This window comes from Aquarana catesbeiana, linkage group LG04 (assembly GCF_042186555.1).
Source record: "Aquarana catesbeiana isolate 2022-GZ linkage group LG04, ASM4218655v1, whole genome shotgun sequence".
Taxonomy (NCBI): domain Eukaryota; kingdom Metazoa; phylum Chordata; class Amphibia; order Anura; family Ranidae; genus Aquarana; species Aquarana catesbeiana.
In genome coordinates this window covers 221,426,722-221,440,560 of record NC_133327.1, presented here as the reverse complement: position 1 = coordinate 221,440,560, position 13,839 = coordinate 221,426,722, and the positions used below count along the sequence as shown (strand labels likewise).

Here is a 13,839-nt window from a genome sequence, read left to right as displayed (position 1 = left end):
TTCACCTGGTGATCCTGAATAATTTGTCTCACCAGTTCTAAAGTGAATCCGTGGCAAGGCTATAGCGTTAAAACATGAGGAAACAAGGATGATAAATATGAAAAGTCATAGCAATATTAACAGTAATTGCAATATTAAAAACTCAAACTATGAGCTCGCTGAAAAAATACACTAACCCCAGCACATTTTTTTTTATTTCTGATAGAGTAGGAAAGTGCTAAATTTTTATTTTCTCTTTCATTCACTGAGGACACAGCTCTATTTTAGGGCATCACCTACTGGGTACAGTGCCACCTGTAACTCAAAAACAAAAGACAGGGTTGACCCCTGCTAGCGGCTAAACCCCCCCACACTGTGGAACAAGCTCAGTTAAATGGCACTGAAGTATAAAAAAACAACATTTTTTAACGCCTGGGCCCCTTCACTGAATGAGCTTTTTTCGGAGCCTCGCAGGACCCCTTCATCAGGCATGATAAAAGGGTCCTGCAAGGCCCCGAAACATTGCTTATGTAACTATCATGTGATTGCTGAATAAAGCCTTGGACCCATTCTGGAGATCCTTGGTGTGCTGGTGATATACTTTCCACTTTGAATGTCTTCGGTTTCCAGCCGATGGTTGCTGCAGCACCCACTTACACTCATGAGCATGTAGCAAACAGAATCTCCTCCACTCAAAAGTGATGTGACGTTGGTAGGTGTTGCCTAGGATCTCTATGGCTCCAGGTAAGTGCACAGACCTTGCTGCCTTCCAGGGGTCGGGGGGAACCCAATGGAAACACTGTAAAAAATGAAAAGAGGGCGCACCAACCTCGCGCTTTACCCATGTAACGTTTATTGGTAAAACAAGAAAGGAAATATACTCACAAAAGAGTAGCAAATAGCTAGAAAAAAGGCAGGCCACCCTCTTGAACATTAGAATAACAGTGGTACTGTTGGTACCCATATAAATAAAAACAAGTATAATAAATATATGAATGCATTACAGACATCAAACGTAATTGTCAGAAGCAAATGCCATAAAATAATAGTAATAATAAAACACCTGCACATATACACCTCCAAACACAAGTGTGGAACACAAAAAAAAGTAAATAAAATGTAAAACTTTATTTAATACAAATAGGTGAAATGTCGCTTGTATGATATACGTGTAAAATAATCTCAAAGATCACCTACCAAGTCGGGCTGCATATGGCCAGTGACCCCAGATACAACTGAGGGGCTGTGTAGGGTGTACTGTATAGCATAATGTAAGGTGGATGACTGCAGGATGTGGAATGCACGTTGCTGCGCTCCACCTGCTACCTTCTCCCTCTGGGATGTGCCAGCCATATTATCGAAGGTAAGTGGTCCTTGAAATTATTTTACATGTATATCATACGAGTCATATTTCACCTATTTGTATTGAATAAACTTTAATTTTTTTTTTTTTTTTGTGCTTCACACTTGTGTTTGGAGGTGTATATGTGAAGGTGTTTTAGTGCCACTATCAGATGAGATGAGATGCCATAGCTTTGTGTGTTATTATTACTATTATTTTATGGAAATTGCTTCTGACAATTACATTTGATGTTTGTAATGCATTAATTCTATATTTTTTATCATTCTTTTTATTTGTATGAGTACTGTCAGTGCCACTATTAATCTAATGTTCAGGAGGGTGGCCCGCCTTATTGCTGCTCCCATCTCCACCCACCAGTGGGAGGGGTCTCGATACCATGTGACGATACCCACTTGCTAAGTGTTAAGTGTGTCAGTACAACAACACAGATCGGCTCTGAGGAAGAGGGTAACTCCCCTTGTAATGAGTCAGTTATCTGAAAGGTCTTCTGGCGTGCTTGACACGGTCCTGGTGACCTGGTCACTTTGCGTTCATATGGGCTTTGATATTCTTCTATGATTGTCTCTTTTGTGAGTATATTACTCATGGACATATTTCCGGAACGTGTAAGTTGGAAACAGTGTGCTTAAATTAATGAGGGGAAAGGATTTTACAATGAGTTAAAAAAAAATTCCTTTTTCATTAAAGGACACAGCTCGTCTTTATATCATTACCTTCTGGAAATCGCAAAGCAGTACCACAACGAGGCAGGCAAAAACAAAACAGAAAATAAACTAACCCACTCAAAGGAAACTATACAGGCCAATCAGACTGCCAGTTGCAAAATATAATACCCGAAACTGGCATCAGTTGCCGCTGATCCCAAATCCATCCTGTAAGCTTGGTGGACGTATGAACTGATGTCCTAGTGGCCGCCTTTCAAAAAATGCAGTTTTCTGTGCTTGATATCATATGCTAAGATAATAGTTTTCCAGATCCAGTGTAGCGGTCGGCTGCAAGGACATTTACCCTTTACATGGGCCCTCTACAGCCATGAACAGGGAACCTGACCTACAGTATGAAACATATACATGGCATTCAAATACACCCCGATTGCCCTAACTAGAAATGTAATTTGAAAATCCACCAGAGAAAACCCCTTAGTTGCCAACATCCCAAGAACAATTAGAGGAACAATAGGACTACCCCCAAAAAATGGGACTTTAAAAGCAACTGAAAATCATTTGATACTAGAATAGATAAAAACAAGTTTATTACATCATATAAAAAAAAATATAAAAGTGACACAATTACTAAAAGTTGGTAATAATGACTAAATATTCAATATATGTGGATATGTGTCGTCCCAACGCATTTCAGAAAAGGTTAATTTCTTTCATCAGGGGTATATGGAGGAGAGATGATGGGATTGCTTCTATTTTAGAATTAACATTCATAAGGATTTATTACATATTGCAGACATTGTATACATTATTAAATGCTGCAAGAATTACATACCATTGAACACTAAGCAACACCTAGTACAGCTGTTAGGTATAAAATCAATGTTCACCATCACCACCAGGTGAAAATAAACTGCAAACCCCCCAGTGTGCACCGGGCATCTCACGCTGGCCAACTGCAATGTAGTGGAACAGATGGGAAGTCTGGAGTAAAAAAAAAAAAAAAAACAGGAATATATATATATATATATATTATAAGAGAGAGAGAGAATGGGGAACGGATTAAAAAAAATCACAGTAACAGTACAGGGCCCCTGCATTGTATATATGTTTGGGCTGGCACTGATTAAGAACTCCCTCAGACTGATAAAGCCTGTCAACTGGAGGTATAGGCTTATGCAGTAAACAATATATGGAAAACATTCCAATAATGTTATTAAATCCACAGTGCAACATGTAGAAAGCATTCCAAGATAGGAGCAATAATGTATTGAGTAAAAGATGGAAAAATTGATTCCTCAATGGCGATTCCACCTGTTAGTGTATTACTGCAAAGATTTCCAGGTTTGTGTGGAGATGAGCTTCAGCCGACAGAGACAAGTGCACAGATGCCTCACTCCCCATTAAAATATGGCTGCAGACTTTTCTCTGGTGGATCTCTTTAATATCCCCGAGAGGAGGTTTTTGCAACATTGACAATACCAGGTTAAGGTCCCACAGTGACCATGGTGGCCAGGCTGGAGAGGCAATGCGCGTAATGCCCTTAGTAATGGTGCAGACAAGTACCAGCAATGGCAGAGAATGCTGAAATAAGATCACCAGTTCACACTGGCGCACGGAGCGGCACACAGTAGGAGTCTGGGGCGTCCCTGTTCGCTGCTTCAGGTCCGATTTCATTCATTTTTGGCTGAATTTGGACCAGAAATTGACCAGAAGACACACAGGACTCCTGTGAATTGCGCACTGGAGCCGCTGCGGAGATGTGTGAACCGGCTCCATAGAGAGCCGGCCACAATCTCCTGATATGCGAATTGGATGCGGGGAAACTCGCATCCAATTCGCAATAGTGTGAACCCAGCCTGAAACATAGTGTGAATGATTTCATCCCATAATTCTCTGTCCCTCTGCACTTGACTTTTTTTAATAGCAAAGCCATTAAAGCTGTTGCCTATAAAGCTATATAGTGAATGAGCCCTTAAAACCTAGATCTCTTTGAAGTGGCAAACACTAGGAAGCATCCACTACCAGACTAATAAGATCCTTGTATCATGACTTGAGGAGCTAATACAGACACCAAGATCACCTAAATACCCATAAATTCTCTCTGTAGTAGCTGTGGCAAATGTTTTATTGGCTGATAAGCAAATATCAGAGTGTAGTGATCCCATGGAGCCACTAATGCATCTGTCATGTCTGACCAAGGGTCCTTTGCCCTTGCTACAAACCTGTCCAACTTTTGATTGAGGCATGATGCTATAAGATTAACATCTGGCATTCCCTATCGTTGGCCGATTAGCTGGAAGACTTTGGGTGATGTTCTAAAGTTCTATACCCTGTCTCTAAGCTGGATTTCCCCAAGCCTACGTTTTAAAGATTATGTTGGGAAAGAATGGATAAAGAAGAGTAATGCCATTATTTAGATTTGCCTACAATATTTGGGGGAGAAGCAAGAATTAGATCGCCACCATCTTGTTTGAGCGTTTTAAAAATGTTTATATTTCAAAAATAGAGCATAGAATCCATTTTGATAGTTTTCTGCATGTATGTACAGTATACATTATTAAAACTGACATTTTCAGACCAAGATATTATCGAAACAAGGAAATAGGTCGCTCATGCTAAAAATAACAATATACCTGTTAGCAGTTCTATTTTATTCAATATGGTCATTTAGATAATATGATGATTGCAGCCTAATTGTTTTAAAATGGAAAGCTTTGCTGATAATTTATGAAATGAAAGCAGTTAATATATCTCTTACACAGCCAGATGCATTGCTGTCTCTATGTGTGGTTTAACCACAGTCTGTGAGAAAGACTAATTGCACGCAATGTGGTCTTTGCAAACAAAATGCTTCTGATAATCTAGATCCCAAAAGCACAGTGATCATGATTTTTAATTAATAACAAAAATAACAAAAATCACAAATAACCAAAATAATGTTGGCTGGAGAGCAACAACATGCTACATTTGAGATGCTGAAGAACTAAAAACTAAAAGTAGATTTATGGTGAGGATTGTAACAAATGTCCCCAAGGTATAATCCAGGACAGAATGAGGTTCATATCCTGCCCATGCTGGGGTGCTTCCTGAGTTGAGAAACCCCTATATATTAGCACTAATACACTGCCCAACAAGAATTATCTTGCCTTTGTGGCTGTGTGTGGCAAAGAAATGAGCTTGAGCATGTTATTTCTCTCTCTCTCTCTCTCTCTCTCTCTCTCTCTCTCTCGCTCTCTCTATATATATATATCTATATCTATATCTATATCTATATCTCTTGTGGACCCAACAAATCCCCGAGCGCCGTTCAGGACTAATGCCCTGTACACACGGTCGGATTTTCCTTGTTGTCGGAAATTCCGACCGTGTGTGGGCTCCATCACATATTTTCCATCGGAATTTCCGACACACAAAGTTTGAGAGCTTGCTATAAAATGTTTCAATTACAAAATCCGTTGTCGGAAATTCCAATCGTGTGTACACAAATCCGGCGCACAAAGTGCCACGCATGCTCAGAATAAATTAAAAGATGAAAGCTACTGGCTACTGCCCCGTTTATAGTCCCGACATACGTTTTTTATGTCACCGCGTTCAGAATGATCGGATTTTCCGACAACTTTGTGTGACCGTGTGTATGCAAGACAAGTTTGAGCCAACATCCGTTGGAAAAAATCCATGGATTTTGTTGTCGGAATGTCCGATCAATTTCCGACTGTGTGTACAGGGCATAAGGATGAGCTTGGGCGTGTTATTTGAATATGCCGTATTTATCGGCGTATGACATGCACCTTCACTTTAAGAGGGAAGTTTCAGGAAAAAACTTTTACTTTTAAATAATGAACTGTGAAGCAAAATAAGGGTCAGTGCCCATCAATGCAGCCTAATCAGTGCCCATCTGCAGCCCCACCATTGCCATGAATGCAGCCTCTGAATGTGGCCTCACCATTGCCATGAATGCGGCCTTACCATTGCCATGAATGCGGCCTCACCATTGCCATGAATGCAGCCACTCTATTGCCATGAATGCAGCCTCACGTGTTCCATGAATGCAGGCTCACGTGTTCCATGAATGCAGCCTCACGTGTGCCATGAATGCAGCCTCACGTGTGCCATGAATGCAGCCTCACGTGTGCCATGAATGCAACCTTACGTGTGCCATGAATGCAACCTTACATGTGCCATGAATGCAGCCTAACATGTGCCATGAATGCAGCCTGATCGATACCCATCTTCAGCCTCAGAGGGGGGCATGGAGGGGGGGGGGGGGGCAGGACAAGTGCTGACAGATTACATACAGGAGAATCTCCTGTTTACTTGGTGGCCTCTTTAATACAAAGTCCCGCCTCCTATGATAGACTAAACAGTCGTCCAATGCCAGCCCAGGAGACGGGACTTCCTATTACAGAGGCCGCTGAGTAAACAGGAGATTCTCCTGTATGTAATCTGATGCCACTCGTCCTGCCCCTTCCCTGTCCCCTCCGAGGCAGCGCCGATAAATATGGTATATAAGTCCAAATTACCAGGGGGGCCATATTAAACCGGAACGTGGGCCGCAATTGGCCCGCGGGCCAGACTTTGGATATGCCTGCTATAGGCCCTAACAGAAAAGCTATCCACCAGCAAGCCTGCATTGGTTTGCATTTTATTATGTTTTAGAATGCCATTGCAGTGAAATATTTGCTATTGGTTGAGCAATTTAAATTAAAATTAGAAAAGTATTGGGGTTCATGAAACAAGATTAATTTGGTCCTATTGTCAGGTCACCTGAGTCCAGGTGACAGATGCACACCGTTGGAGTCAGGCGTGCACTTAAGGTAGTGAACCCTACGGATGACTGCTGCGGATGGAACTCTGGGTGGTTCAGGAAGGCAGGTCCACTAGAGCACCAACACAGATCCCACTGGGAGCTAGAGCATACGATTCCCCAGGGTGCGGAGTCTAAGAGCCAGCAGGTGTTCACCAGAGCCTCTAGTGGTGAGGATGGACTGCGCTGCAACTGGCTCCAGGTCGCAGCCCCCAGGATCTCCTAACTCTTGCTCACGGTAGGCTACAGGAGGATAGAGAGGAAGCAGTAGCCCAGGACAACAAGGGATAGTCAGGAGATAAGCCAAAGGTCGGGGCAACTAGCAGACAAGGATAGACAGAGAACACACCAAAGGTCAGGGTGAAAAGCGGGCAGGGATAGTCAAAGAACAAGCCAAGATCGGTAACAGAAACAGACGTAGAGCACATGGCAAGACAGGAAACCAAACACACAATATTGCTCCACAAGGCAGGCTTGGAGAACACGGTAAGAGACAGGGCATGAAATTATTACTGCAGATTCATGACGGCCATTTTAAAGAACAACTTCACCCACAATACAGTGTAGGTTTTGAGTAGATGTTATAACGTCAATTTTCTTTACCACTTGTGCCTTAGTTATTTTTAGTGTAAAGATCTCACTGTGAGGTTTCAGTGTAGACCCTATTAGTTTAAGATTTGAGGGAGGATTACAGTTATGAGTTGGGGTCAAATTAAGTTCTTTTTTAGATGGTTAATTTTAAGGGTGACATTAGGGTTAGTTCATCTTTTCACAAAAACTGAAAAGGTCAGCACGGTCATGTGGCCACACGCTGTTGCTTGTATTATGCTGTTACACTGCCTTTGGCATTGTGTTGTGATATTTTAATGTGCCAGAAAGTTAAACTGGCTGGAGAGGGTGGTGGAAGATGGGGAGCGTGTAAGGTACATGCAGCAGGTAGCAGAGGGGTGGGGAGGGTGTTGTGAGTTCACCTTTTTATTTTTTGTGAAAAGGTGAACTATACCCTTTAACTATTTTCAGTTCAATATTAGGATTTAGGTTATGGTAGGGTTAACTGTTAGGATGAGGCTAAAGGCACACATACATGACTCGATTTTCTCTCTTGCACAGTCTGCTAATAGAGTTGATGGAGGAAGACGGTTACAGCAATTTTAATTGTTTTTCATTTATCCAGGTCATTATTTAACTAGTAGTATATAATCACATTCAACTGGACTTGAAACATTTTGCAACTTGCTAAGTAGCTTGCTCAGTCCAGATGCATATTGGGAATGTACCCCCAGTATTTTTAGCCGCACAGGTAACTCAGTCACTTTGTTAAAGAACAAAAATCAGGAAATTAATTTTTGGATGCACAGTGCATATAACCAGCACACTAGTGACAATAAAAGGCTGGTTAAAAGCATTGTTCGCCCACAGTTGTATTCCCTGTTTTTATACATCGTTGCTTTTAACAGTAAAGGAGTTTCTTGGGTTTGGTCAGTGATTGAGTTCAGGAAACTCATATAGTGTCAGTGTTTTGGTTTTTTTATTTTTTTTGGACTCGGTCACCTCAATTTAATCACCATAGAAATTGTCAAGGTCAATGATTGTTTTCCAAGAACATGATAGGGTGTGTGAAACATTGTATGTTCCATCTATGACAACCAGATATGGAGAGACTAGACTGATCAACGCAAACTGTGAACTCATTCAGAGAATATTGTCTGCCCTACTTTGCTCCAAAACACCTTCTTCCTGTTAGAAAAGAGGGATCTTACATTGCTTATTAGGGTTCCAAGCATAGTTATCCTGGCAGCAGACAAGTAGACAGGCTCTGTTCTAATGAATGCATCCAATTATCTTTCTAAGGTGTCTACTCTGTAAAGTGATGCCAGTAGTTATGAGCCAGTAAAACAGGACCTATCAGCTGTTACTAGGCAAAGGAAATGGACTATGTTTTGTGTCAAGGAAGAGGGGTGACTTGGGCTTAAAAGTACAAGTTACTTACTTACACAGACCAGTTTAATATTTTTGATTCCCACAACCACTGGAACACAAATTGGGGTTATTAGGAGTTCTTAGTACAGGGCTGAGGTGGAAACAAAAAACAGAGTCTAAAGAGAAAGAAGACAGGTATCTTAGAAGGTCATCCACAAGGGTTAGCAATAATATGGGACTATCAAACAGAGGAGAGAAGCAAAACATGTAGCAAGTTAGTCATTCCACATGTGTTAGAAAAACTCCTCCCAGTGCTTTTCAGGCCCAGCAACACACCGTTTTTACATCAAAAAGATCCAATACCCAAACTCAAGGAAAAAAACTGATTTCGGGGCCACTCTGCAATTCTATTGCACAAAGCAGGTAAGTATAAACATGTTTGTTACTTAAAAAAAATATTTTTTCTTTACAAACACTTTAAATTGAAGCTGTGTCTAGATCAGTGTTTCACAAGCTTTTGTCAAGGCACCCTTTCAAAATCTGCACAATCTTAAGGCACCCTCTTCTAAAATGTAAAAAGCGAAACTATTAGCTTTACATATTGCAGCAGAATCCACACATGTTAGACACCCAATGTTAGAGGCCATACAGTACTTTTTGCACACTGCTACTAACTAGAATGTCAGCATTTCTTCTTCCTTATTTTCTCTTCCTCGTGCAGGTAATGTGACCCCAGTGCTGACAGAAAGGGGGGTCAAGCTAGGATGCTGTGCAGGTGGCCATGTCCTCATCAACCAGTGATGTCAGTGGTTGTTAGGACGCTGTGGCTGGCCTGCCTAGTGCTTAAAGTTGTAATGTTGCACAATGAACACCTGTGGCTTTCTGTATCAAAAAAGCAGGTTTGATCCACCCGCTGGCTTGTACACAATTTTTGGGCAATTTGGGGCAATTTTTAGGCATTTTGCCAATACACATCTGAGGAACCCAGGAGGCACCCTGGTTTAAAAAGGCTGGCCTAGATCATGAACACTGAGTATTTGCATATTCTAAACAAGCTAAACATTTTAATGTGTACCTGTTTTTAGTAATGAGAACAACTATGCCAGCCTACCAACACCAAACATCCATATATAATGACCTCTTTCTGACAGCCACTGCATTACGAGGGTACTGTAACTTCTGCTTCTACTCTTATTCTTAGCTAAAGTGAGCATTTCCAACCATTGGGATGCTCACAACACATGTAAGCCACTGGTACAAAGTGGTGTGCAACACTTTGTTTAGGTTTGGTCAAAGAAAAGGAATAGCAATTACTAGGGTTGTTTCAGAATATGTTGATTGAGGAACATTGAGTTACTTACTACCTACAGTACATGTGCAGCCTGTGGAAGAGATTGAAGATCAGTTGGATTTAGTATCTTAGTAGGATAGTTCTCTAATTATGCTCTACCCAAAGTTTGCATCTATGCATTACCCTGCCGCATAAACGCTTGTGTACTTTTTGAATTTTTTTAATATAATGGGTATGTTGTTGAGCGTTGTGAATGGGGCCTAAAGTCTGCTTTCATTCAGTTTCTAACAGCCTTCAAACATGGTTTTAAAATGCTTTTACTGCTTGTTCAGCGAATGTAAATACTGTAGTGTGTATGATCTGGGCACAGATTTACTTTAAATATCTTCAAATACAAATTACAGCATGAACTCTGTTGTCATTTCTGAATGAAATTTTACAACGTTGTAGTTTCATCATGTTGCTCAATTATTGTAAATTACTAACTTTCAGCAAGTGTGACCTCACTGCTATAAAACAAGCTTGGCTTGAACCCAGTTTTAGTTTATAAAGTTCAAGTGACCAATATGCATTTCTTAGTTATTGTATTTTGTTACCTTGAGTCATTTCAATCTATTTTTCTTCATCAATCTCCCCAGGGCCTGAGTCATCTACATCAGCACAAGGTGATTCATCGAGACATTAAGGGGCAGAATGTGTTGCTGACAGAAAATGCAGAAGTAAAATTAGGTATGTTAGCCCATGGATTTGGAGAAAGAAAGACAAGTCATTAACTTGTTGGTAGGATAGGAACAAAAAAGTACTCAAATACTGTATACTTTCTGTGAAACATACTGTTTATTTCATTAAACCAACACATTAACAGTTCATATAATGTTTTTTTAACTGTGGATCTTAATTTGATTTAGAATACAATTGAATATCGTATTTTTAGCAAATTTAAAAAGATCAATGAAAAAAAAATAACTTAAGAACGTATACGTTATGTATTTTATATTTGACTTTTCTTTAATAGCCATTCTTTTGTCTTAAAGCTAAACAATAAGCAAACATTTTCTGCATATAAGAGTCATGTGTAGTTATACTTCATCTTGGTGTGCATTGTGTATTTCATCCAGATCTGTGCAGTAATCCAGTGTGACACTTCTCTCTGTTCATGAACCTCCTGTAATACAGACAGCTCACTGCTGCTCTCTCTCCTTGTGCAGGGTGGCTGGTCTTGTCCCCGCCCCTTCCTGTAGTTTTCTGCAGGAACCTGTAGTGGGTGGAGTGTGCTGGGCCCCTCCTACAATTCTATTCTCTGCACAGGATATTTACATTTGAAGGGAGAGTGGTAGTCTGGAACATTATACTTGGAACGTGTTACTGACAGTAGACCATGATATGTGACCCTACCCTTGGTAGCCCTGACATAGTCCTGTTGGTTATGCAGAAATATAGCCCTGATTACTATAAAAAAAAAAAAAAAAAACTAGCAGCCACAGCTATATTGTGTTTTCTGTTTTCTTTCTGCTGCAACCAAATCCATTGAATGAAAGTATCTGTTTTTGTTGAATAAGCCGCGGTTTCATTATTTTCAGCCAATCTGTTCGCTAGGAACCTATGAGATCATTGTGACAGATGCTTACTGACTAATAGAACCTCAGGCTAATGGTTTAAGACACAGAGCAAAACTCGATGATTACAAAGTATGGTAACCCCAGGAAATGGATTTCATTCCCATTAACTAACAAAAGATTGGTGAAAAATAAATGTATTATTTTTTAGCTTTGGGATACCATGCTTTGCACATTGCTTTTTGTAGATTTGTGTGTCATCTACATAGTACATAGTGGTTAGTAGTTCTAACAAGTAAATCTCTCTCTAAAACAAAAAAAATGAAAAAGGCCCAAGCAGCATAAATTAAACATTTCTTATGTCCCATGTTCTATAGTCAGGACTTATTAACCACTTCAGCCTGGAAGGAATTTATCCCCTTAATGACCAGGCCATTTTTTGCAATACGGCACTGCGTTACTTTAACTATTGGTAAAAAAAATCCCAATTGGCTTATATTGATTGGTTTGCGCAAAATATATAGCGTCCACAATCTATGGGATAGATTTAGGGACTTTTTTTACAATTTTTTATTTTTTAATAGTAATGGCAGCGATCAGCGATTTTTAGTGGGGCTGCGACATTGCAGCAGACAAATTGGACATTAAGTGACACTTTTTGGGGGCAAGTGACCCCAATACAGTGATCAGTGCTAAAAAAATGCACTGACACTGTATAAATGACACTGGCAGGGAAGGGGTTAACATCAGGGCCAATCAAAGGGTTTAATGTGTTCCCTATGTGTGCTTTCTTACTGTGTGGGGGATGCTGACACTAGACACAGAGAGAGATCGGTGATCCTGATTAGTAGGAATCACGGATCTCTCTCTTCCTCTGTGACAGAATGACAGTCTGCCTTGTTTACGTAGGCAGACCGCCGTTCTGTCATTCCCCCAGAATGTTTACGAGTAGCCGGCAGCCATTGCAGCTGCCCGAACCCGCTGATTGGCTCTTGCTGTGTCCAATCCGAGTGGGGGCGGGTGTGCGCCTTTGACCAGGAAGCGCAAACAACGTATAGATACGTTGTTTCGCGCAGCTGGCCCGCCCTTCCGCAGCATATGTGCGGTCAGCAGTCCGGAAGTAGTTAAATTTGGCCGGTTCAGTGGGAATCGGATGAATTTCAGTAGTTGTGTAGCCCTGCCTGTTCAACAGAAGCCGGTCGTTAAACTGGCTTCTGTTGAGTGATCCTGCTGGAAAACCAGCATTCAATCAGCACTGATCATTGCATTCTGACAGGGGGTAAGAGAAATCTCTGCATCAACATTGCTTGTGTGGATGCTGAGATCTGTGGGGGGGGTTTCAACTATCTGTGTGTATACCCTACTTAAGTCTGTAGCTATAAGCACTTAAGATTGTAAGTAGTAAGATTGTAACTGTAAGATGTAAATCTCAACTTTTCCTGTAAAAGCTGAGCTTCACTCTGCCTACTAGCATCTCTTTGGACTCATTTACACTTGCTTTGGCTTCAACACACATTAAAGCGCTTACCGCTGCAAAATGCTTTTATGATGCGTTTTTGATACTTTGGTGGTGCTTCGATGAAGCTTTAGTGATGCTTCGGTGAAGCGTTGGTGATGCTTCTGTGATGCTCCTTTGAAGCTTTATTGAAGCCTGACAGATGCCCTGCGTGTGTATGTGTGGATATCTCATACCTGCAATTTTCCAAAACAAAGCAAAGCTAAAGCTGAATTAAAGCCTCTCAAAAGCTGCAAGTGCTTCAAGCAAACTTTGTCATAGAGTTCTATGGAGGCTTTGAAGACCCTTTGAAGCACCAATAAAGCAACATAGGGTTTAATTTTTGAAGCAAAGCCAAAGCAAATGCAGGGTGTAAACAGGACTGTAAGCTATTTTATTTTAGTAAACAAGCGATATTGCGCATATAAAGTAAATAAAATTATGTAAATGTCACAGATGATCTGATGACTGACAGCAGCTCTCACAACAATGCACACTTCATAACAAAAATTAAAATCAAAATGTGTAGTGTTGTCAAATCATGCCCTTAATGATTAAAGTGCAAAAAACATCCACATCCATAAGGTGAACTCAACACGTGTGCTGATCCGAGGCTCAATTTTGCGAAGACACCTGGTGCTCCTCACAGAATAGACAGGGTAAGTGTATCTGCTTACCAGATTTTTAGACCCTCCAGGGTCTATATGCGGATTAGTGAGCTTTCACCCCTCACTATGGGCACAACCGCATCCACTACCCAGCCTTA

General features: G+C 40.8%; 1 protein-coding gene across 20 annotated transcripts in view; it reads left to right on the top strand.

Annotated features, from left to right (window-relative positions):
- TNIK (TRAF2 and NCK interacting kinase) overlaps positions 1–13,839 on the top strand; it is a 451,082-nt gene that overhangs the window by 195,685 nt on the left and 241,558 nt on the right. For all 20 annotated transcript variants that reach the window (XM_073626212.1, XM_073626214.1, XM_073626204.1 and 17 more), the window contains exon 6: positions 10,661–10,751. In XM_073626212.1, coding sequence (XP_073482313.1) covers positions 10,661–10,751 — 91 coding nt within the window. The remainder of the gene's footprint in view (positions 1–10,660; positions 10,752–13,839) is intronic.